Source organism: Echinococcus granulosus, assembly GCF_000524195.1.
Source record: "Echinococcus granulosus chromosome Unknown EG_S00191, whole genome shotgun sequence".
NCBI classification, from domain to species: domain Eukaryota; kingdom Metazoa; phylum Platyhelminthes; class Cestoda; order Cyclophyllidea; family Taeniidae; genus Echinococcus; species Echinococcus granulosus.
Genome location: NW_020170571.1, coordinates 21,811 through 47,034, shown reverse-complemented (window position 1 = coordinate 47,034; position 25,224 = coordinate 21,811). Strand labels below are relative to the sequence as shown.

The following is a 25,224-nucleotide window of genomic DNA, read 5'->3' as shown; positions in this document are numbered from 1 at the left end:
AAAATGTCAAAAGAAGAAAATCAGGCTTGATGGTTGAACTGGACTGAATCGGGTGGAGAAGGACAGAGATAAGGAGAGAAGTAGACGAAGTTGAACTGCACTTGTCGATTGTCATCATCTCAACCACTTTGTTTAATCATTCTCCGCGGAAATTTCTGTCTCTACATGGATTACTTTAGATGGAGTGTGCGGTCGTGCTGTGCCCCTAAATTTGCAAAAAAACAATGCTACCAGTTAAACGCTGCCGATTACTGTGTTGCAGAACTGTAGACTCACTGTCTAAACAATGGCCATTTTTCATTGTCATAAAATGTTTTTGCGAGTCGGCTGAATGAATCCGTTGGTCAATTAACACGAAACGCATCAATGTAATGCCTGTACGTAAACTGGGAAATTTAACTCGGGCTAAGCGAAGTATCCTCAATATTTTACTTTTATCAATGCTCAGAGAAGAATTTTGTCGATGATTCACTAGCCTATGCATATCATTTTTAGGAGACTTCGAGGCAGATGTTTCATAGAAAATATCATAAAATGTTGCTTGATTGATAAGTTTTCTTTTCTCACATTCTAAACCAAACCTACTGTGGCTCATTGTTGAAGAGGTGGCCACAATTCTCAATGATACGCTTCTTTGAGAGCGCTTGCAATCTCTCACCGGCTACATTCATTAACTTTGATTTTATTGCAGGATAGTTTCTTAGCACCTCAAAGAGGTCCTGCTGTTCCAGCGAATAAAGATTACAGTAGGTCCTTGCTTGAATCGTTGCAGTGCGCCGAATGTTGGTGAGAACCGCAATCTCTACAGAAGAAAGTAAATAAAAGGGAAGGATTTAGCCCTCCGTAATGTCTCTTAGCATCAAAGGCAACTTCTTTATCAGGGCAGAGCAGCTATTTGAAATACTGGTGATCCAGGCCTATTTAAACGTTTAAAAGTCATCGGGACACCCACAAAAAAGGCATGCTTACAATATTCACACTAGTGGGAGTTAGCTACTAGCCATCTGGACAGCAATATCTTGTAACCAACGAAATCTGCTACAACAAATCTCTGACAAGGAGAAAATTTTAGAAGAAGATTTTAAAGTTCTCGCACAATGACTCATTCACTCAAAAAACGAAAATTAAAAGTTGATAAGTAACCCTCCGAAACTTTCCTGAAGCTTAAAGGAGACATAATGCTGGAATGGAAGGCATATTCTTGACCTACATAAAGATTTATGGGCTACTTACAGGACCCGAAGGCCGGGCCTCCTGGAGGGAAGATACAGTGGCGGAGCCCTAAGTACCCAGTTACCGAAACCGAGAGTTAAATAAACAATTAAAGTATTGTGATTAATACCACAGGTAAAGGAGACCACTACTCAAAATAATAGCATTCATTCGTATTTAATCCACTAGGAAATCAATGGGGGTTTTGAAATACCCTAAAGAGTGTGCTTCAGATTTGGAGGGAAACATCGCTAACGATTGTAATAAATCATCATCCCTCGCGTTCACACTTTGGAAAAGCCTTCTTGAATACACACCACTAAATCAATTAAAAGTGGCTGCTTTCTGTGAAAATCTGGGAGAAAGCAAAAGACTAGTTGGTTACAGAACGAAAAAAAGCTACAGTGTGCATCAGATGAGGCTAAATTAAAGGGCCAAAGTCGTCAAGATCACTTACATGCACTGGTGGTGAATAAGGGAACAAGAAGCCGTGATAATTAATAGTAATTAAGTTCATTTACATCCATGAAATCTCACATACAGTCTTTTACCTTGATGGAAATGGCAAGCTCGTCTCCTTGCCAAGTATTTCTATCTTTCAAAATGGCCCTTCAAAAAGGTGCCATTCCATACGATAGGCTTATTAGGGGTAATCAGTAAAACGTCCATGTTTAAAAATATACAAAATCCCCTTGCTAACTGGTGAACTACTCGTATTTAACAAACAAAACCCTACATTAAATTTGAGGTCATTAGGCTAGATGGGTCTCAATGCAACCCAACATCACATATCTTAGAAAATTGTAAGCAATTTTAAAGAAATAATGCATTTTATTCAAGAAACTGCTTTGTTACCTCTTCGAATGGAAAGTACGCAGTTCGTGTCACTGGTAATTAATTATCACAAATGCATTTAAATTCTATGTTTAAGTACCATAGGTTCATGTGATTTCAGCATAGAAACGGTGGGTAATTAATCACTTAGTTCGGTCGTTCTTACGAATTTGCTTTAGGCTTTAAACATGAGATCTGATTTAACTAGATAATTCCAGACAATTTAGCATTTTTGAAGTGCAATATCTGGCTCTTTAGATAAGCACCCTGTTTAGATATCTAAAGTTGTTAAGAGGTATCCCCGACGCGTTGACCAACTAGTGGGCAGTTGAAAACGAAATAGGTCTGACGCTTTTTCACTTTGAGAGCTCTCAGCTTCCACTGCGAAACAGAAAAAATATATTAATAAGTTAATGCCCTTACAAAAGGGACATGAATAGTTGAGCATGAAATGAGATTGAGGGCATAACCATATGCACTAAAAATACGCATTAACTATGCTCGATCAAACATTAAGTGAAGGAATTATTAATCTCACTTTCTAAACATAAAAGTCAATACAATGGCAAGTCTTAAACCACCTTTACATTCATACAAAAACATTAGATAGAGTCTTAAGAAAATTTCTTTTTACCTTTACGGCGAATGCGTAGCCAAACAATATGGGTGTTAACGGTCACGAAAGTATTACCCCCTTTCAATGAAGAGTTAGTGAGATCTAGCACTGCACGCCAAAGGGGAAGGAGGAAGACGTTGAGTAAGCTCAAATCCAAGTGGAGCGAATTTTAACGGCAATTAATTTTAGTACAGGAAAGCTACTTATCAAACGAGAAGTTTATGACATCTTAGAGGCCTGCAAAGCTTCGAACCGATAGCAAACATAATGCAATGTTAAGTGCTTTGATTAATTTTGGTTTTGAAGGAAACTGCGAATAAGTAGTCTGACCTATTTAAAAATGTAGAAGATTACATCAAATTTGCACCTGTTAATGTGCACTTCAGTTAGTCGCAGTGATATTCACTTTTCCATGCCATGGGATGATGAAATTTAGAACTTACCTAGAGTGAATTCAGGGGACGGATGGCCTCAAAATATCTATATAATGCCTTTGCTTAGTAATGTATTGAAACTACACAAACTCTCCAAATGCGCAATAAAGAGAAGTCGGAATAATGTAACTGAACGAAGTAAGATTATTGCAGCACCATAAAACATGCAACAACAAGACGGGCTGCATTATTTGTTTATAAAACCGCATTTGGGCTCCCACCAAACGCTGAGAAAAATTTAAACACTAGATTAGGTTCTTCTGTTAAATAAACGAAATATCTTTAAGCGATGGCATAATAATTATGCTCTTGGAAGCCATTTGCCCCAATTCCCGCTGAAATCCGCTATTTTACTTAGTCCTTTTTAATGCAGGGATTTTATCTTTATTTTAAACTGCCTGATAAGACCAAACATTGCATTTTTTAGCAGTAAAAGCCAAAAATAAGTAAAGTACTGTCAGATGTCAAATAAAATGAAATGATTTCTAATATTCTTGATGAATCAACTTTTGATATTTTAGTTACAATATTTAAAGTGAGTGAAGGAAAAACAAGAAGTAACAGCCATCTTTACCCATCTTCGATCAGTTTAACTGAAACTTTTGGCAGTGTATACCAACCCTACTCGAAATTTTACTACGCATTTAAAACTTTTCAACAACCAGGTTCACATTTGAAGAGCCTAAAAACTACCGGTATTTTCTTTTTCGATCGGCAAAAATTTCCTAACCCTGTACCAGAAGTAAAAAAGCTATATTAAGAACTACACCATTAGGCAGACATAGACGAATCAAATAGACGTAGACAGTAAGGGCGGGCAAAAGCTGGACTTTCATTCCACTTCTGTCTTGATAAGAATGTGGAGGCTAGGTTGGTTGGGTATCAATTGGAATGGGGAAGGGTGGAAGCCAGGCCTTCCAGCTGAATTTGTGACTGCTGAGAGAGCGACCACCCACAGGGATGTTATAACAGGCGAGTATCTGTGACAGTCCTAAAGTGAGTTTGATGAAGAAGAATAAGCTCATTTTGCTAATATTATGTGATTGAAAAGAAATTTCTGGCGAAATGGGTAGATTAGTCGAGCGATTTAATGAGTATGATTTCGTCAACTCAAATATAGTAGTAAGCAATATGGCCAGCATTCGCTTAGTAGGATACTTAGAGACTTAGTGAATATTTACTGGAGACACATTGATTTAAAGAAGCCACTTTAGGTGTCCATCATTGCACCTTTACCAGTAGGATGGCCCCCGAGCTATGCCAGTAGCCCCAAGCCCTTCTGTGCGTCGAATGTGTATATTCTGCCCGAGCATTTTTGTCCTCTTTTGTCTTCAGAGAAGTATCGGGGCACTACAGTATTGCTCAGATTTTGAGGTGGCGAAATATTTATAGTTTAAAAAGGCAAAATGTTAATAATAGTATGCTTACTTGTTAGGAAAATAGTGGAATTTTCTAGAAATCAAATAACAATCTTAAATTCGCGGATAAATAAAGCACACTATCGAGACAAAAAACGGAGTATTGGAGTGCCTGTAACTGCAATACATAGTTTGCTGTCTATTAAATGATGAAGTGGAAAGTAATTTTACTGACAGTTGAATCTTCCACATGCATTAAAATTTGACTAAGATTATCTCAGGCACGCACATATGCAGGCCAAATGAAACCACAGGGTTAAGCTGTTCAACACTGCAATACTTTGAGCCATAGTCGCCAAAGTGATCCTGAGGTAAGCAACCCATGTTTTTGAGTTAGCTGACGTGTCAAGACCAAATAATAACTTTCAAAATTTTAACCGTGATGCAGAGAGAAAACAGAAAACTAGAATATCGAAAAAAGTGAGTGATAAAGTTTCTTTTGAAAACAAATGAAATTCTACACAGTTTAGCATTTAAACTGTATCTACATAGCGTTGGTTAGGAAAAACAGACAAACCGGTAAATATAAGTTGACAGTCGTACACACACGTCTTAAAGATAAGTAATCACATTTCTATTTTTGTTCGCTTCCAGTTTTGATTTCAAATATTGAAGCAGTCGAGATGTCTAATGGGAAGCAGTAGTCATATAGAGATAACCCAAAGGATACACTTTATAAACTAAACCAAAACAAGTAAAGATAAATGCAGCTACAACGAAGTAAACAGAAGAGGGGGAGTAATAATTCGTATTTTAAGTTTATAAATGCTGCAAAAATGTCCTACTTCTAGGTCTTATGTCTATTTCTAATTGTTTTTCACACGGTCGAATTGGAAACTAGTTATCAATAAGAGGAGCTCTGAATGATTACGACTAATTGAGCATAAATTACTCAAAGGTTTACTACAAATCTTCATACCTTAATTGATTACGAATAAATCGCCTGCTTCCTTCAATGTGACTACTAGCGATCTCAAGCTAACCAGTTCATGAGTATGTATGTCATAGTCAGCGCTGTTTCATAAAAGGGGGGAATTGTTGCCTAGAGTGATGACATAAGCAGGTTAGTGTTGAAAACAGAGGATAGAAGGGACTTTTTATTTCATCAGTCTACCACTAATCATAAAAGTAGTAATTAACCAAACCTCCGAAGTAGGCGCCATCAGTGAGAGTGTTGACCACACTCCCATCGGGTATTACGATGTCGACGGTTCCCTCACGGATGAAGTACATTTTTGTACCGAATGTGCCATACTTAATAATCACATCATCGGGTCGAAAGACTTCAAACTTTAGCCGATTGAGCACATCCACAACAAAATTTTCATCTTCGTCTTTGAAGAAAGGCACCGCGGCTACTAACGAACGACAGTTGTAGTTGATAATTTGCTAAAAAGATAATATAAATGACTCTCATTTAATGAAATACAGATTAAAGTATTTACCTTTGTAATAAAGTACACTGCATCATTTTGCTAGTAAAGTTGATAGGGATTATGAAAAATAAGGACTATAAATCCTGTTACATAAATTATTTCAAGATGGTCCATGATACCAGTTTGCCCGCTAATGAATTCTGTGACAAGTACCACATTATGGCACGCAACGTTTAGTACAAATAATTCATTGTCGTTTGATGAATGATGCTTGGAAACAAAGTTGCCTAAATTACAGCCGGATTATAATAACCTTTAAGGCGTTATCTACCAAATGTAAAAAGCATTTACTAGCATCTACTTTGCGCTAGAATGGGTCATAAGAAGCTAGCGTTTAGCAGTATTACAAGTAAAACTTTATGAAAGGCGCTTACAAGGAACATTGAATTTACGACCTGACGTTCAGTAGAGGTAAAAATATTTCCGTTAAAAGTGGTAGATGTCAGTTGTATATCCGAAAAATTACGAGGCTCTGTTTAAATTAATGATGTTCATAAATAATTTTATCCAAGATGCTCAATTTCTTTCCCAAATATAGGTCTAGTGGCTGGCAGTTTGAAGTCGATTCTCAAGAAATATCACCAAAGGCGACTGATTGGCTCTTTCGATAACAAGAATGTAAAATAATGCAACGAAATAAAGTCACTTTTCTAGTTTACTTTGCCACATAACTGTGTTTGACTCAAGGTATCAGGTTGACTATATTTTTATGTGGAAGAATTTGCGCTAAAGATAGAGTACTGGCGTAGGCTGTGTTATCTTAATGCGATTCACACAGTCAATGGTAAATACCTATATTGTAAAGAAGGGGACACATTAGTTTATGACGTCATTTCTACCTAGGCCTCAATTCAAAAGGAATAAATTCGCTCAAATTCATAAATTAAAAACTGCAGCTTGTCGAGTAAGGCATATATCACCACTATAGCATGAGACATGCATTATTTGTTGTGATATTTAAGAAACTCATTAAACCTACATCTCGGACGCACTCGGAAACTTCCTGGAGTATTTCCACTTCATTGAAAAACTTTCCGTTGTACCGGTGCTCGTAGTAGTCCACTATTTTGTTTCGAAGCTCCCTTGGCAACTTCCTATAGGACATATACTCTTCCACCTGTTTCATCTGAATGCAAAAAAACCAATGTGTGCTAGGTATGAATTTATTTCCACAATCAGAAGCGAAGGGACGAGACTTATTACGTGCACAAGCAATTATTTAATCCAAATTCCTTGTCAGTTGTTAGAATCATCCGATACCATTTTGGCATGCTCTAATGCGTGCAAAAATGAGCTGAAGTACTTGAAAATTCGTCTACTTCAGTGTGTGCGTTAATGCTGCATCACTCTTTCTTAGCGCAGCATTAGCCTTCCTTTTGTTTTTCGATTAAGACGTGGTAAATGCCAAAGAGTCGAAGAAAGTGATGTGACCAGCTGTCAATAGATAGTACAATATACAAGTTATTATTGCTTTCAAATTCCACTGCCTATAATGGAGGATGAAGACCGCAGCAACCATCGAAAGTCCAGGCTATAAACATAATTTAATGCAATTAGGCTTTGATGGTGAGCTAAATTGCATGATCGTGCTCCAGGCCATAGTTTAAAGCAAAATTAGCAACGGCATCTGAATTTATTTGGGCGGAGAATGTACATAATTTGTATTGCCTGAGTACAAGCAAATTTGACGAGTCTATATCCCAATATCTATTTTAGGCAAATAGTCCGTTCATATTGTTTAAAATTTGACAGAATGATTCAATACCAGTCGTACCATTTTTAGTTTTCTCTCTTTATTCAAACGATCTAATAGTGCGTTCTCTTCCGCTACAGCTTATCTTCTTGGAAGATGGGCTCAAAACACTTGTGTGACACTCTTTGGAAAAATTATCTGTCTCAATAGAACGATTGACGAGCTCACGGTCTGTGACGATTTCATCAAACATCTACTTCGTCATTAGATCAAGCCGTCTACATGGCGATAATGGTGTCGTGGTAGCGCAACATTCAATCGCATTCTCATTTCAAAATGTAACCGCCAAATGCAGCCTAACACTATTGAAGCAGTCATGTCATAATCATAAGAGCATAACGCGGATCATACTCTGCCAAATTCAGTGCTAAGTATAGGCAATTTCACACATTTTCAGGAATGTAATTGATTACTCACGATTTCTGGTCCTAACATCAAAATATCATTCGATTATATGCTTGAAGCATATCTTGACGGGTAAATTGGCATATGGGGTTTATTTAATAGCACCCGATTGGTGATGAAATATGCAAATAATTCCTCCAAACTTAGCTGGGGGGGAAACTGTTCCAAATAACGTCGAACTAGTTTTGGAAAAAAAATCAAGTGAAAATCAGATTCGCGTTCTTCTATTTCGACTAGCCCTATTCGTTAATAAGATCTTTAACATAAACTTATCATCGCCTCCCAACTAAATCGAATCGGCTGCTACTAGTGAGGTCAAGACTTTGAAGTCTGTAAGCTGAACCACTTTATGACCTCAGTAGGTCAACTTGATGCAAATTAGAGTTACTCACTATAAACCGATTGCTATAAGGTATGATGATGGCATATTCATCAATTGGCGTAAAGTTTATCCCTCAAAAAAGAGACCATCAGTCTTGGTCTGTTAAGATGAAATTCTGGGACTAAAAAATACTGGCGGTATTTAGAATTTGCATGGATTACTAACAAAAACAGTGCCATTAGCACTAGAATAGTACAATCAACTAAAGCAAGATTGCTTTGTTACAATGTATACACAAGGTACTACTTCACATTTACCCATATAACACAAAAGCATTTGCTCTTTCTTTGAAATATTGAATAGCATAAGTAAAACAAGAGCAAGAAGTGGTTACGAACCTTCCACTATATAATAGCAGATGGGAATGGATTTAAAGTCCGAAAATTATTAAATGTTAAGCATGCCGATATAAAGGGTTAAAAGTCCTTTTCCAAATGCTTAGAAGGAAGGAATCAGTATCGTTGCAGGAGTAGCTAAAAGTACGAGGAGAAACTCTTTTAAACTTAGTAATGCATTATCAAAGAAAAAACGGTTGATCTATAATAAAATCAAACCCTACAATTCTGGCGAATTCCAAAAATGTGTCTAAGCTTTTAAGATTCAGGGAAATAAAGTTAGCTTTGATTAGTGAATCTCTAGTTTACTTTTATTGCAGTCATCCAAGGAGATTGAATGGCGCCACAAAACCACATCCAAGTCAATAAAACTGTCACGACAATGAAGACGTTAGTGATATTATTACTGGAGATGCCCATAATTATATGCTCATTTCTTTGAATTAATGATCCACCCTGAGTACAAAACTTGCGTTGAAGAACGACGAAAAAGTCATGATTTAAGCTGAGATGATTAAAAGTATCAAAGATTGTAGCGTGATCTTACATTGATTATCAAAAGTCTAAAAACTGATGTTTTAAAAGGCGTCAGTGTGACATGGAACTGATGCTCTAATTCTAAACATGCAAGTCCCGGCTACTTGGATGTCTGCTGACAGTAGATATTCTAAAACAAAGTCACCTGCTTTTAGTTCTGCTGTGAAATTCGATAAATGGATTCAGAACAGAAGGAACCAGTATATTTTCATTTAGTTCAGTTTAAATAACACCAGATTTTTGCTAAAAATAGGCTGTTTAAATAATTTTCCTCCGCAAAAAATGGATTTTTCAAATGGCATCACTGGTTAACCTTGAGGCTGGTAAAAGTTACAAGTCACTATAACTTTAGGCGAAGGAATATGGAAATGTTTAAGGAATATGCACAAAAAATTCACTAGAATACTGCATGATGACTCGCGTTGCTATTTCAAGCATAGGATCTTGCTTTTAAGAAGCTAAAAGCTCCTTTAAACCCTGTTTCGAGGTAAAATAAGTTAAAATATGGAACGTAGGCATATATCTTTAAATTTTGTCGCTAAAATTTTAGCAATGGTAAATAAAATAGATCCATTTTGTGGTGATTTAAACAGACAAGACATAAAGCGACGACAAGGTCTTGTACTTTCTTTAAGGTCGGTTTTTTACAGTTAAATGAGTCACTAAATTCGAATTTTCCCATATTTACTGTGAAGTTTATAGCATTAACATCTCGGGTGCAGAGGCCTAAGAATGTGCCGGAAATGGATAACCTATTTAACTTTCTCCTTTGTTACACACACAAATATAGTTCATGTATCTTGTTTAACAAAGGTGTGTCAGAAAACTCGATCTTGAAGTGTTTAATTACGACAGGGATGAGCGAACCTACGGAAGTGCCTTACTGAAAAGACATTTCATTAACCATATTTGCAGAAAATCTGAATTATTTCAAGAGCTGAACAAATTTTGGTGTCGTTAACTGAAGTAAAAAGGGTTTTGCATAAAATCGAATCCATCGAAGAATGTTTGCCTGCATTCATAAACGTCGCATTAATAAATTATAAATTTAGTTGTTATCAAATGTGGAGATGATAATAATTCTCTTTATCCCCCAAATGAAACATTCACCAGAAGGTGCTTTGTTATTTTAGGCAAAACTGACGCCTTTGTCTCAGAACTATGTAAACAGCAAAACATGTTGTAAGATCGGACTAAACGCAAAGCCGGTTGCTGCATAAAACGATCCATGCGCATCAAAAGCTTTTGTGCTGGAAGTGGGGTCACTCCGATGTTCCAGTTTTTTGTTAGAAACTACCAAATATAGTATTCCTGTCCTGTTTAGCTCCCATCCATTTCTTGGATATCTAAGTTGTACTTCCACATTTCTTGATTGTGGTTTATGGCCAACGTTATTCACGATTTGAAGAGCAAATACATCCAATAACCTCATGCCAAGTGAATTTCACCTTCTTTTAGCGAAACCTTCTTAATAAACGAGGCTAGTAAAGAATTCTACGGTGCTTTTCCGATAATTACTAAAAACGCAATTTACAATACCGACTAAATATTTCTATGCCACAATTTTTCTACTAAATACAAAACTTTATTTTTGGATCGATGAAAGGGGATGTGAGTGCAGACGCTTAGTTCAGCACATGTAAGAACGTTGGATGCTTACAAAAGTTATGGTAAAATGGAGCTTCTGATTATTATTATTTTGCTTTTAAGCGTATACTAAGCATGCAACGTCGAAAAACCACAGACTAAAAATGACGTGTGTTGCCTTCGGGAAACAAAAAGGGTTTCATGGTAATCCCCCTAAAAATCACCTTTAATCACTCACTTTATAATTCTGCATATAAAAGGAGCCGCTTATAGACCAACACACTTATTGCGGCATAAATGCAGGCTGTATCCATCGCTAAAGAAGGAAGTGATTTCCAGGTGCTCTGAATGCGGGTTGCTGGATAGCCTGACCACTTTTATTAAGAGAAGGGATGTTTTATATGAAAAAACTCAACCGAATAGGACGTACTTTTGTATTGGAATGGTACACTTGTAAAAGCGGTTTCACCTTCAAGTGGTGTTTTGTGTTTTTATTTCTCAGTGACATTTCGCCTTCTATCGAAAATAGCTGAAGAATTTTACAGCCTTTTGAGCCATATTTGTCTCCGGTGCTTTACAATTTGCATTTATGAACAGGCGAAAATGCAACAACCTAAACTACGCATTCATAACAGAAACTGCTGAGAAACTTATCTCCTGGTTCCCTTTATTATGAAAACAAGGCGTATGAGTCTTTCAAATTACGCTTTCAATGAAAAATTCCCAAGAAAGCAATGCAAACCGGTTTCTACAATAAGCGAGAAAAAACGAATTCTAATAAGTTATTCTATTACTTTTTTAATTAGGGAGTTTTTGATTAAATAATGAAACAGAACGAAACGCGCATGAATAAGAGAACAAAAGTCACTGACTTATGCACAAGTGCCAGTGGGGACGCATTCAAGCGGCCAACAATATTACACAGGTGTTATGAGAATATTTGTAATCACAGGAGCATACAAGATCCCAGTTAGATTAGATGTATGTATTCACGTAATATGGAAAAAAACACTCTCAAGTCCGGTAAGTAGAGATATTTATTTTACAATATCTTGGTGATTAACCGTACTAGATTAACGGCATTTGAAAACAAAACAAATATGTAGAAGAAAGGGAGTTGTAAAGGGGGTTTTGAAGCTACCTTTCTGCACTTACTAAGTTAAGACTGCATTTCAAAATACGAAACAAAAACACGTAGGATGGATTAAGAAGAGCAATCATTGTCAACACCTGCATGATGTAAAGTATTTCACTACTCTGTGACACTTCTTCAAGTAAGCGACATAAACCAAGTTTTACACCCCCTAGCTCATAATAAATTTAGCGAAATGGAATCAGCTTACCATGGTAGTGATGTACATAATCAACGAAGAACGTTATGCGATATTTACAAAAAATACCACCTAGTTTTTGGATATGTCCTAAAATTCCTGATATTTAAGGTGGGGTAAAATAACGTTGCATCGTCTAAGAAACTTTTAGGCCAATCAAATTTAGCCTATTTGGACTTTTTTGGGATAGGAAGGGTTAGCTAAAAAGGTTAAATGTGGCCAAGTACAACAACGACGTATACGTTTGCCTAAGAATATTCCAGATTACTCCAAAATCGTTTACACTTGGCACAGTTTGTAGACAATTAAGGGCGAAAACAAAAGGGAAGATGATGATTTCACTTTGTCGTGGAAATCCGCCTACCTAAATTATCTGATATTCCACTCCCCATAGGAATTTACCAGTCCCAATTTCGGGCGTTCATTAAACTGTGCTCAGCAAAACAGAGGCAGTAGGATCATTCCCCAACAGACTTACTTTGTCTCGGTATCGCCGCTTTGAAACGTCGAAGGACTGGATGAGAGCTGCGACGTGGCCGACAACTAGGGCGTAGCATGTGGCGCCAGCCATCATACTGATCGCTGTCATCCATGCCTCGCAAAGGCTGTTGGGCGGAAAGCGCCCGTAGCCGATGCAGAGCATATGCGAGAGTGCCTTGAACAGCGCCCATGTATACTGCTCAAACCAGTCTGAATTCTATTTGGCATAATGCATACTTATAAATGCATGCCCGTTCGTCACCTTAATTAAGCTCGCAGAACTTCTAGATGAGTCTCATTTCATGGAATAAATATGCCAGAAATTGACATTGGCATTTTTAAAACAAAAAACTTTGTCTGTGACGGAAATGTTTGTCGCTCATTTATCTATACCTAATGTTACTCGTTTTTTTAGAGAATGGACAATGATCAGATTATGTGTCATATACACCTATCGTATTTACTAGATAGTCGCGTGGAGTGCGTCAGGAAAATCTCGTTTCCACAATTCCTGTTTGAACAGATTTAAAGGCAGTCCAAAGAGAAAAGAATAACGCATGAAAATAGTGGTCTATATTAAAAGCTTAGGCTAGTTGTCAAATTCAGTGCAAAGAAATGATGCATTTGGAAAGATCACCCATTTAAAAATTCAGAAAATGAAAATTTCCAGGATTTAAAAGCTAGCCACAAATTATCAAAATGCACTTTGAATCTTTTGCAAAGAAAAAGAGATTGTGATAAAAAGTTTCACGTATTTTAGAACCAAGATGAAGTACTTGCACAATAAAACCAAGAAATTTTATTTTCCAACCGTTGATACATTTTTAATGCGAACATAAGCGCTTGACGATCGCGAGGTTGTGTGCTGCCTAAACGAAGGGTGTTAAAAGACAGGCATTTAGAACCTTAGATTACCTGAACATAGACCAGGTGGAACTACCTTACCGTAATTTTAAAAGTGTAGAAGCTCTAATGGGATTTCGAAAATCTTAACGAATGTAAAACATAAAAGGGAGTTTTTTGAATACATTATTAGCAACAAAAATTGCTTTCTTAAGAGTGCCTATTAAATTTATTGAGTGGATGGACGAACTTACTGCAATTACATAGTGATAGGGCCTCTTGATGCGCATGAATTTCATTAGCAATTATAGAGCATCCACTTTAAATAAGAACCTTAAAACTTGAAGTCGAAACAGACCAACATACTGTTTGGCATCAGTCTCAGAATAACTCACTAATATAAGTGCAGTGATTAACTAGCGAGGAAGGTTTTTTCTAAATCCTTTAATTAGTCCTAAGTAAATTACACTAAACCCTATTATTGTGCCAAAAATAATTGTTAGTGAATAAAACGTAGGGAATAATGCCTATATATGAAGCTCACAGTCACTTTAAAACTCACACGAGATGCTGCATTAAAGGAGTTAAGGTATGTAAAATATAGTGTGTTCTAAAATTGGGACATGCAGATTTGCAACACAGAGAAGCTTTGAATTGATTATGAACTGTCGGAAATATGCTACTTCATTAAGGGCAAGTATTGCGATACACTGCTCCGAATACGTGCAATTAATGGGTGTACCTTTGTGCCAAATCCAAATAGTGATACGCAGGTTTAACACTCAATCCATTGGAATGATTCAAAATCAACATGGCAAATAGATTCCCGCTTGTTGAATGAAAGGCAATCTTGTTAGTGTATATACTGTGGTTTTACGTGCAATGAGAAGGACTACATCTTCCAAATTGTTTTTAAATTGGGCACAGAATAAATGTGAATCTACAAATCTACCATACGCATGTTTTGAGAAGAAAGCAGCACCGAATACGACCTTTTGAATGATTCAAAGTATGTCATTTTTGCCTATCGAGTTCAGACGCTTTAATTTCTGGACGGTGTCGTGCTGACGGGAATGACCTCAGTCATAATTGCGGTTTGCGTAACATTGATAACAAATGCCGATACCATTTTTGATGTATAATGTTTAATATATGATGCACAGGTAGGAAAATCTCTCAGAACTAAAAATAGAACTTATGAAATTTTAAACAACGCAGATCCATTTTATTGGATGCACCTTAAAGAAAACCTCACAAACTTGGTTATGATTTGGGGATTGACCTTCCTTCCCACTTCAAGATCAAAAAATGACCCGAAAAAAGTGAGTTAGATGCTCAGACATAAATAAATCACCCCAGCTTACGGCGGTAGATCTGACAGTGTGAAAAATCTGATTTTATTGCTATTTTTTCTCACAGGAGTGGTTTGCAGGTTGATAGATGCATTTGTTTTCCCTGGTGATTTAAAGTGTACCATTGATAGGCGTCTAGAAATTAGCGAAATGGCATAAGTTTCAAAAAAAAACAAACGAAGCGGCAAGAAAGTTTATCTTTTAATTCACGAAGAGTGAAATGCATTGTGGTATAAACGAAAACTCAAAAAGTTGTCAAAATATTTGCATAGAAAATGTTGCAGATGAAACATGTAATTTTGACTGCACCATCGCTAAATACAGCGCATAAATTTGCGTCGCCTCATTAAAAATCGAAAACACCGGCTAAAATATTTGGATTTGATGATGGAATCTGGTTAACACATAGCAATCGGATTTGATGATTTTAGGTGCATTTTTCCTCCCATCTACCCAAGACCCCGTACTCGAATTATAAGAGAGTCTATCATTCAGGTTTATGCAAAGGGCCTTTTCAATGAACCTTTACTTAAAATTAAACTGATGATTTTGCAAGAAGTTGACAGTTACTAATAACCAAACCATCGAATGCAGTCATGAGAAATTTATTTTTATACGATGAAATATCACTGTATTACCCTCAACTTGGAAAAGTATCCACATCTTATTACAGCATTCATGGATGCACGTGTAGATAGCGTAACTGCTGTTAATACATTTTTGTTGAGAACAAAGATGTACGGAAGAAAAACCACAGGAACAAAAGGGGAAGTATCCAAAGAATGTAACATGTACAAATAAGGGTTAACGAAGCTGCTCCTACACGGATACACTTGCACACAAAAGTCAAAATAGGTAGGGAGAGTATTATCCACCGCCAATTCGAATTATTCCTGTTTGTTGCAGTATCTCAGTGAGGCACACGATGCGTTCTAGGCTAATACTATTACAGTGCCAATAATTTTCGGGTGTGATTGGATATCCTTGCCTCTACCACTGTAATATCGCATGACATACCCAAATTAATTTGATTAGGTTTAATGCCATTCGCAGCAAACTGAATCACAGGTAGTCTAAATGTACCCATTTTCGAGCTTAGCTTCCATTCGTAGGCAAAGATGCCCATAATGTGCAGCAGTTTCTTTCAAATAAGCAAAACCAAAGATATATGGCATTTCCCATTTTCAGAATTTAGAGTTTGAAGGAGTATATGGTTATTTAGTTTGATAAATTCTTTGTTTGAGAGCCTTAATTAGTTATTTTTCATGTGTTTTAGACCAATTTTGTACGTGGAAAATATGCATGTTCTTAAAATAGTTGAGATTTACCTAAAACTACTGGCGGAAATTAGATAAAGGACTACAGTGTGCCAAACATGGATGAGGTTGATTCCAATTGGTTAAAATCTGTAATCACTTAAGGAGACAATTTGTTTTGCAGTAACGAAAAATAAGGAAAAGACTGGGTTGTAGAACCGAGAAAGTTCTTTAAAGTGAGCGTACCTGGAGTCGACATTTGGCCACCCAACTGTCGATGGGGAAGTCCATTAGACTTGGGATAAAAAATTGCAAGCAAGCATTCCAGTGTCCCAGAAGAAGCATCAAGAGAATCAATTTTAGAATTCCAATAAATTTCCCCGCAATGTTCATGAACTAAACAAAGACAAGTAAATTTCAGTAACTTAAGTTAGCACGTCTCACCAGCAAATCGAAGATTTAAATAAATATCGCGTTACAAGATAAAGAACGAAAATGATGACGCAAAATAGGGTCAGCCTACATATCGCAACACATATTTTCTTGAAAAATAGTACTAAGATTAACAAACAAAATCACTCCTCTTTACAAAGGGATAAGTTAAATATACTGTCCTTTCAGTCGGCAAGTTAGTTACGCGTATGGAATCGAAATGTGGAGTTCTTGCAACAGCAATAAGGCATTCTAACACGAAGACAATTGTAGCTATCTGTTAAAAGAAACGAAGCCTGGTAAACATAAGTAGCACCTGATATCTTGGTCTTACCTTTTCCCACTCACCAACATATCGCAAAAGTCGGGACAACCGCAAAAGACGCAAAAGGCTGAGCAGTTTGGCAAGCCTGAATATTTTTAGTGCCTGGCCTAGGAAAATAAATGAGGGACTAATTGATTTTCTTGATCACGCAAGACTCATGAAAGGTTGACGTCCGTGTTAACTAGGAGCATAAATATGACATCAAATCTCGGAGACATACAACGAATGTTGCTAATACTTTCCATATAGAAGCCTATTTCAATATTTAGTGCTAACTTTAAGGCTAAGCTCAATCTGAATGTTATGACTTCTTTCAAAATTTTTCATATATGTTACACATAGTACACATCAAGAATTGGGGAATTTGGGACTCTTTATGATTGCAGAATATGTAAATTATTGAGGTGGGGAATGTGGATAAAAATGTAAATACATAGAAACTGCCTTAATGGGAACCATACCAGCTTGTGCAATTTGCTCGGTGCCGTTGTCAAAGGCCAGAAGAACGTAATCAAGTGGTAGGGAAGAGATAATATCCAACGTGAACCACTTCCGCAGATACTCTCGTGCAATTAATCTCGGCTCCAAAACGATATCATCTGCCATGCTTTCACGCACAAAACCTGCAACAGTTTTTAATTATATTTTCCCCATACTAAAACGACTCGTTCAATGCATCAAAACTTAACTATATGCATACAAAATGTACCTATAGTTGACAGTTATTTATTCAACTATTGAATGAACTTGATAAATGTGTACTCACACTCTACGCAATAAATGCATGTATTGCTCAGCTAACAATAAACCTAGAAATAATAGCGATTCATGGTGTATCATTGTAAATGTGCTTTACTTGGTCTGAGTGAATTGGGTATTTTATGCTAAGAAGTAGTAATTAGACATTAATTGAGCCTGGAATTCTCTTTACGTGGGATGAGAGACCTTTGCGTTAGTTGCTTTGCCGTAGCATTTACAAGGATCATTACACATCAGTAGTGGGTTCTAGATGAGAAGGAACATGGAGCGTGAAAGCACATAAATAAGCCTCCTGAGATTTTTTCTAACACAGAAAAGTCTCCTGTGGCATTTGTTAAAGCTTGAGTCCAGCTACAAAGAAATAACACTGTTCAGGATTGTTAAGGTATTAACAATTGAGTATGCAAAGTAGACTAGTTGTCGGATGTCAATTGTTGTGCATAGAACCTATATTCCAAAGGTGACAATGAACAAGCCCTTTCTTAACATTACCTAGTACCCCTCTGGCCAAAGATGCTTGGAGTTATTCGTCGAGGAATGGTGTCGTGCTTCTCGATCCTACACTGGTAAGATAATGCTCTGAATGCTTCAGAAATGAAGAACATATCCCATTTTCTGTATTAATTTGCCCATATTTTATAACTTGCAATAAGGAAAGAGGTGCATTACAGAAAGGGTTATGGCTGCTTATTTTTATTGTCCAAAAATAACACCCTGTTGGACTAAAGCCATGGAAATTTGGGTCAAATGTTTGCGTCCGCTGCCATTTTTACTAGACCCCATTCAGCTTCGTCCTAGAAAAGGTTCTTGAGAGTTGGTTTGTGACGCTTCTAATTGGCATAACAGAAAAAACTGATAAGAAATTAGAAGTTACGTGGATTATTAATTTCATTTTGAAATATTGACTGTAAATTGTTGCTAAAACTAAGCCAATATATAGTGCTTAATTTAGTCGCACGGGATAGTTAGTAAGGACATGAACGAAATATTTCGTTAACAAATTTGTTCATTTGTGATGTTTTTCATGCTTTAGTAAAAGTTACCGCCCCTGTTGGTTTCTTAGCACGAAAAGTAGTGCGGATGAAGTTAAACAAATAATAAGTACTATACACCACTGCACCTCATTATACCAATAAATAATAAGATATTCTAAAATGAATGCATTGTGCCACACCCCACACACGTAAGTCTAACTATTAACTTCATGCGTAAACGAATTCAGTAAGGTCAGATTATGGTCAAAAGGACACCCTTACAAAGACTACATTTCTAAAATATGTCAATACGTTCTTGATATTTATTTTTCAGAATGTAAAATAAATACTATGTGGGATTTCCAGCAAAATCTGATGGGGCCTGTCGGTGGATAAAATCTACGACATTTAGAAAGCGGAAGGGAGTTCAATTACAATCGGGTATTACGAAGGTTGTACAGGAAAAACAAAATTGATAAGTCAAGGCAAGTTTATTTGCCATTTGGATAACCCAATCTCGGTCACTTTACCAAATCACCAGTGTTGCTGGCGCAGTTTAATCTAAAAGTGACCTCTTATGAAAGCGCCTAAAACAGCGACATTCATCAAATAAGTGCCAATAAATATTGCAGAGGAGTATTTTACTTTTCACATTTACAAAGTGCAAGAAAAACAAAAACTATCTTACACCTCGCGAAACATAGACCAACTTAACATTGAAATCCGTGTTTGATTACATGCTGAATCACAAAAGTAGTGCTATTTTAATCTCCTTTTGATTATAAAGAGGAATATGGACCGACTTAGTCGATGTTGAGTGTAATTTACCCTTCTCTTAGTTTTTGATGTTCGAAAAATCGGAAACAGTTAAAACTTCACTTAATGGCTTGACTTTTACCTGTTATTTATTGGTTACATTTGCTTAGTTTTTTAGTTAACATCAATCGATTTAACGCGGAAAGTTTAAAACAGACACCCACTTTGGCTTAATAAATTGCCATCTGAACGAGAGTGATTATTTAAGCTTCGAGAGTTTCGAAGCATACTTCTGCAGTATGCAGTGTCTCGGCTGAAACGGTTTGCACAACTAAAAAACACTACAACATTTTTCAATGATTGAATTAATCCATTTCATAATTATTTCTACAAATATTGCATTTGTGGTGTAGTTCGTAAACATAGCGCTAGACAAATTGTACTTCGATAAAATGACATAATAGGCATATCTACTTTAAAATATATAGGTTTACAAGCAAGAGAGGATATATTATCTACGGATGCATGTAATAAATAATATTTAAGCATCTGTTAAATATGTTTGTCGCAAACATTTCTTTACGCCATAAACTAACCTGTTCTGAAGTTGACCACAATATCTACGAGGAAAAGGGCATCTGAACAGCAACTATAACACAGCCATACAGGGCTTCGGTAGCGCAGATTGAAGGCAATCGCTATAGGCAGACTGACGAGGTTTGCTATCAGCAAAACCAGCATTGTTATGTTCCAGTAAATTCTGTTATAAAATACAAAACTTTGTAGAACAAGCCTTTAACTCAATAACCAATTTTGGGGAGAAAAACTGATGGTTAACTTTAAGCAAATTGGAATTACGTACCTTGCGTGTTCTAAAGACGATGATGTCATCAAAACTACTACGAATTTGGTAGATGAGTGGAAAAAAAGGGAAGGAAAGCTTTAGAGCTTAATAAACAATATAATGAATCAAGGAACAAATTGATGGCTTTTATGAAACTTGAGTCTAATTTTGACTTTTGGGATCATATTCCCAATTTAAAGGAATAAGGTCTATTAATTGGAAACAGCATTACGTCAAAATATGTCATTTAAACGATAATCGAAGCCTCAATCCTTTTAAAGGCGTAGCACTTTAAAAATATTTCTAAAGAATTATAGCTTGTCCAACGGAGCTTTTGCAGGACCAGAAGCCTACGGGCTAGAAAAATACTTTCACCAGGCTGTAAAGCTGCTCTTTATTGTCAAATATTCTGCGATTTATCGCCATAATTTACCATAGTAATGCGGTGTAGTTGCTCAGGAGTAAAAATGCACTGTCTAAAATTTGTAGTTTGTTTAGTATGACTTTAAAGATGAATTAAATGCACAAAAAATTGGTTGATTTTTACTGTAAAATTCCGAACCGATGTCTTCTTTCACATCCTTTGATAGAGCTAAGTTTATATATTTTAGATTTTTTTCACCTCCAGTAAAACCAAGTAGTTTTATTAGAACAGTAGTTTTAGGCGAACGGTTTTGTAGAAGGCAGGAGATATTGCACAAAAATGACATTTTGCTAATGTAAACGTGATATTTCAAGTTCAGATAAGTAACACCTAGATATGGCCTTTGGGCTCTCCTTCATCATACAGTTATATCAGGAAATTTTATGCCTATTGTAATTATGTCACTACAAAGTATCTAAAAAGCATGTGACCAAAGTATTCAGATTTGTTTTTTAATTTTCAATAACCAAGAGTCACATATATCATTTCGCACAGATGTAGATGCTACTACCAAAAGTATGCACATTGTGTATCCCTCCAACTACTGCATAAGAAGAGCACAGAACCGTATGTCAAATTCGGTCATGCAGATACGAAATTGAGGTTATTCTGTCACCCATTATAAAATAAAAAGTACAGCTGTGTTTTGTCAAGTAAAAAGGTTAATTACCAATATATTAATGCAAATCGTTTAAGCGGAGAAAAAATAAGTTATTTGGAGCAGACAGCTTAAAATGCGCAAGTACAATGGCAAATATTTTTAAACAAGTAAGAAGAAAATAACCCTAAAAGCATAAAAAGACTGCAGCATTGATTATAACTTGGATAAAATAAACCAGTGTATTAAGAGATGTGCGCAATACTAGTGGATGATTCTAGGGAAAATAATACCCAAAAAATTGAAAGTGACTCCTTTCTGCTCGGAAAGCGTCAGGATCGCAGAGCTACACCGATTTGTCTTACGATCCTACTATTTTGTGCATTCGATCTTTTCTGTACGACAGCTTCCAAAAGTCCCGCATGCAATATTAAAATTTATTTTCCCTACAAAGCAAAACAATTTGAAGAATTTTGTTGATTTTGTCTATAAAACATCAACTTTGGACAGTAAATAAAGGACCCTGGTGAGGACTGCATCAAAATTTTGCTCTTTAGGTTTGCAATAAAAATTTGAACGTTCATTAGTTTAAGATCGTATTAGTTCACTTGTATCGTTTTGTAGAGCCAGTCGATGCGCGTATATTGCAGATTACACTTTATACCTTCCCAAATTTGTATGAAATACTGTCCTGAGTTCACCCTAACTTCATGTTTTGGGTATGTAATGAAGCTTTATTAAAAAAAGATTGTTAGGATAGAAGAATTTCTTCATTTAGTTTTAGTAATACACTTAATTTATATTAGTGCAAGCGTGAACTTTTTTCTAATGACAGAAAAGCTAATGCTGGATAGTCACCGCCAAGGGAAGCCTGCATTGAATTCACTAAAGTGGATAGTTCCACAAATAACCTTGTACGCAGCCTACGACATATTATAAGCCTGGAATTATTAGGTCGCTGCGCGTTCCTCAAAATTATCACTTGGGAAAGCCAGATATTATCTTATCTCTTATTTAACTGTCCTATGTGGTATATATTAGCTACGAACTGAGGACGCAGCACGTGAGAGTTACTGTGAAACCGTCAAAGAATAGATATCCTACTTTTTTATAAATGCCTGCAGTGTAATGAGGCGAAAAAGTGAAAGTCCGAAATATACATTCGACAGTGGTTGTTTATGATACTCCACACTACTACCTCTTTGAGAACAATTTTTGCAAAAAGCTAAATGACTACCCAGAATGCAACTTTAACCTGGATGTTTTTTGCCGACAGAAGAAATTACTCGAATAAAATTAAGCTAACGCTGTCCCAAGCTCACCAGCTGCTACTTTCACCCAAATGGAGTAATATCTAACTTCCTCTAGTAGTAAATAAAAGTTATTTTAATTTGGTGCCTAATCACGCTTTAATGGGTTTAATTCATTTATATTAACTATGAACAGTTTGTAGAAGACGCTTGAGTGATTCCGCTATTTCTAATGCTATAAATTGAATAATTGTAAGGATGTTTTTGGAACTTTACTGCCTAGTAGGGAAAGCGAACAATGTCCTTGTTTTCCGAGTGGATGTATCCGCTTGAAAGCCTCAATGCTTTTGTCCTGTGCAGATAAAAGCTACCGGAGACACATGTCATAGCTAAGTATAAGGGTCGGAAGTACTATTTATATCTACACGTTCAAATATTATAAAAATTGAGTTAAAAGGGTTTTGTGGTGAACAAAAACGATTGTTTTAGTAAGTAATATATTCCTCAGCAAAACGAAAAGCAAAAAAAATTTTCATATGTCTGAAAGACAGGAATAAAGTTGCATAAGGCAATCACCTTTGTAATCAAAGAGATTACAGTTGTGGGGATAAGCGATCATTAAAACAGACAACCAGTATTAACCAGGCAAAAGAACAGTTACTTATTTGCTTAATAAAAATTAACCACACTCAGTGAGTGTGCTTTTACAGGAGGCAAAACGACCCATCTTTGCACCGAAAGAACAAGCAATTTTGTTTTACTTAACACAGCAGACCTTCAACCAGAAAGTCCACGGTTGGGACCCCTTCAAAATGTTAAGAGAATTCACACCTCTCGTGGCAAATAAGTGTTTGATGAAGCATTACTAATGAAAATGTACAAGGGAATCGACTGCAATTTTCGTACTTACTTGAAGCAACTATATGGGTGTATGATCCACACATGCTGGTTAAACATTCTTTGCTGCTCCAAGTGCACTGCTCGTTTGGTGCCGAAAAACTTGAGGCAAAGTTTGTTGTCATCAGGTGCGATCATGGCAAATAGATGCTCCTTGATGCTAGTCATGCTGCTGCCGAGTTGGGAGCGCGATTTGGGCAGATTGGTGGGTATGGATTCAGAACTGGTGAAATGCGAGGACACGTGACGACCAGCGAAACTATGTCGCTTCCCAATAACCTGAGAAGCTGTTCGGTGTGGAGAGGAGTGACTTGATGTGGGATTGCCGAGGAAGCGGTCCTCCCATACCTTCGATGCACGATCCATATGCAGGTGTCCGAAGTTGGCGCGTCTGATAGTGGTAGTGGCGTGAGTGGGCACAGGGCCACCGCGTTGGATGCTATCCTCGTCCGTGGACATGGCTTGATGGGTGGGCCTAACTTGGGGGAATGTGTGCTGACATGCCTTGTTTAATCACCTCGGCTGCCACCTACTACGTAGTCAGGAGTGACCAAACTAGGCGTTTGCCACCGATTGGTTGCCAATCAGGCGACATTGGATTGGTTCAATTTAATGGCCCACTTAACCCACGTGTGCGTGCGTGTGTGGCTAGCAGTCGTGACCATTCCATTCATTGCTGACAGTGGTACTAGATCCCGCGTCACTTAACTGCTGTCCACTTGAGGAACACACGTTCTCCCATCAACTACAAGAAACATCATCACCTCTGCTGAGAACAACAATTTGAGAGAGTCACTGCCAAAAGCAGACCTTAAATATCCTCTTATCGCTCACACTGAGAATAGCTGCAAGCAACAAGCAGTGCGTATCCAGAATGCTCTATTCCTGCATTTGTTTAGTAGACGTGGTTCCCAAAGTGATAAGCACTGGTGGGCATTCGTGTAGTCATAAGCAATGCCGGCATCAACAACGGAGAGAGGTGCTATGTCGCATTGCGTTAGCATGGACAAGGGAGGTATAGCAGGATGGCTCATCACAGAGCAGCATGAATTGACATTGATATGAATGTAAGAGAGGAAGCCTTTCATGTTTGCCCTACGAGCCAATAGAATTTCGGTTGCGAATTATTTCCAATATTTCCCAATGCTTAGGATGGCAGCATGCTATGCTGGCCTCGTTGGTGTGGAGAGTTCAAGCGTTCTCAAATCAAATGCACATCAAAGCAGTGCATTCTGGTTATCGCGGCCTCAATTCGACATTTCCCATTTATTTCCTGTTGGTGATGCAGAGCTGCAACGAATCGAAATGTAAGTAAAAGGGAGAATGGAGAATGGTATTGCGCGTTGTGGATGGGTTGTGCTGAGGTAACTGCTAGCAAGTAACAATTAAGGATATTTTATATTCAGACATAAGTGCATTCAAAGATAATAATTGCTGTAAATAGCTATTTAGCATGTAATTAATGTCGGAGGAGTGAATAAACAACGGTTGTAAACGCTCACTCTTCCAGTCGCAGATGTTGATGGGATGAAGTAGTTGCGGAAAGTGTCCTCATTATGAAGCAACAATGCTGTGATTAACCACATCAGGCTTCGTTGGAGGTGTTTGGTAATCTGTTGTACGTGAACATGCCAGTATGATGAGTTGAGTCTTCTTTGAACAGCCACTTATACTGTGCGCACAATCACTCAGCCCAGATGAGACAGCAACACGGAGGCGTCTGCTGCAGCACGTGCAATTTGGATCAAGTCTTT

General features: G+C 37.1%; 1 protein-coding gene across 1 annotated transcript; it reads right to left on the bottom strand. All coding sequences in view use genetic code 11, as the record gives it.

Moving 5' to 3' along the window:
- Positions 1 to 581: 581 nt before the first annotated feature.
- EGR_10117 (Potassium/sodium hyperpolarization-activated cyclic nucleotide-gated channel) lies at positions 582 to 23,929 on the bottom strand (the record flags this gene model as incomplete). The annotated part of the gene is made up of 9 exons (XM_024499366.1): positions 582 to 802; positions 5,660 to 5,903; positions 6,930 to 7,076; positions 12,759 to 12,977; positions 16,458 to 16,607; positions 16,978 to 17,075; positions 17,430 to 17,591; positions 20,054 to 20,217; positions 23,484 to 23,929. 9 exons carry the CDS (start codon positions 23,927 to 23,929, stop codon positions 582 to 584), a joined length of 1,851 nt encoding a protein of 616 aa, XP_024346217.1.
- Positions 23,930 to 25,224: the final 1,295 nt, after the last annotated feature.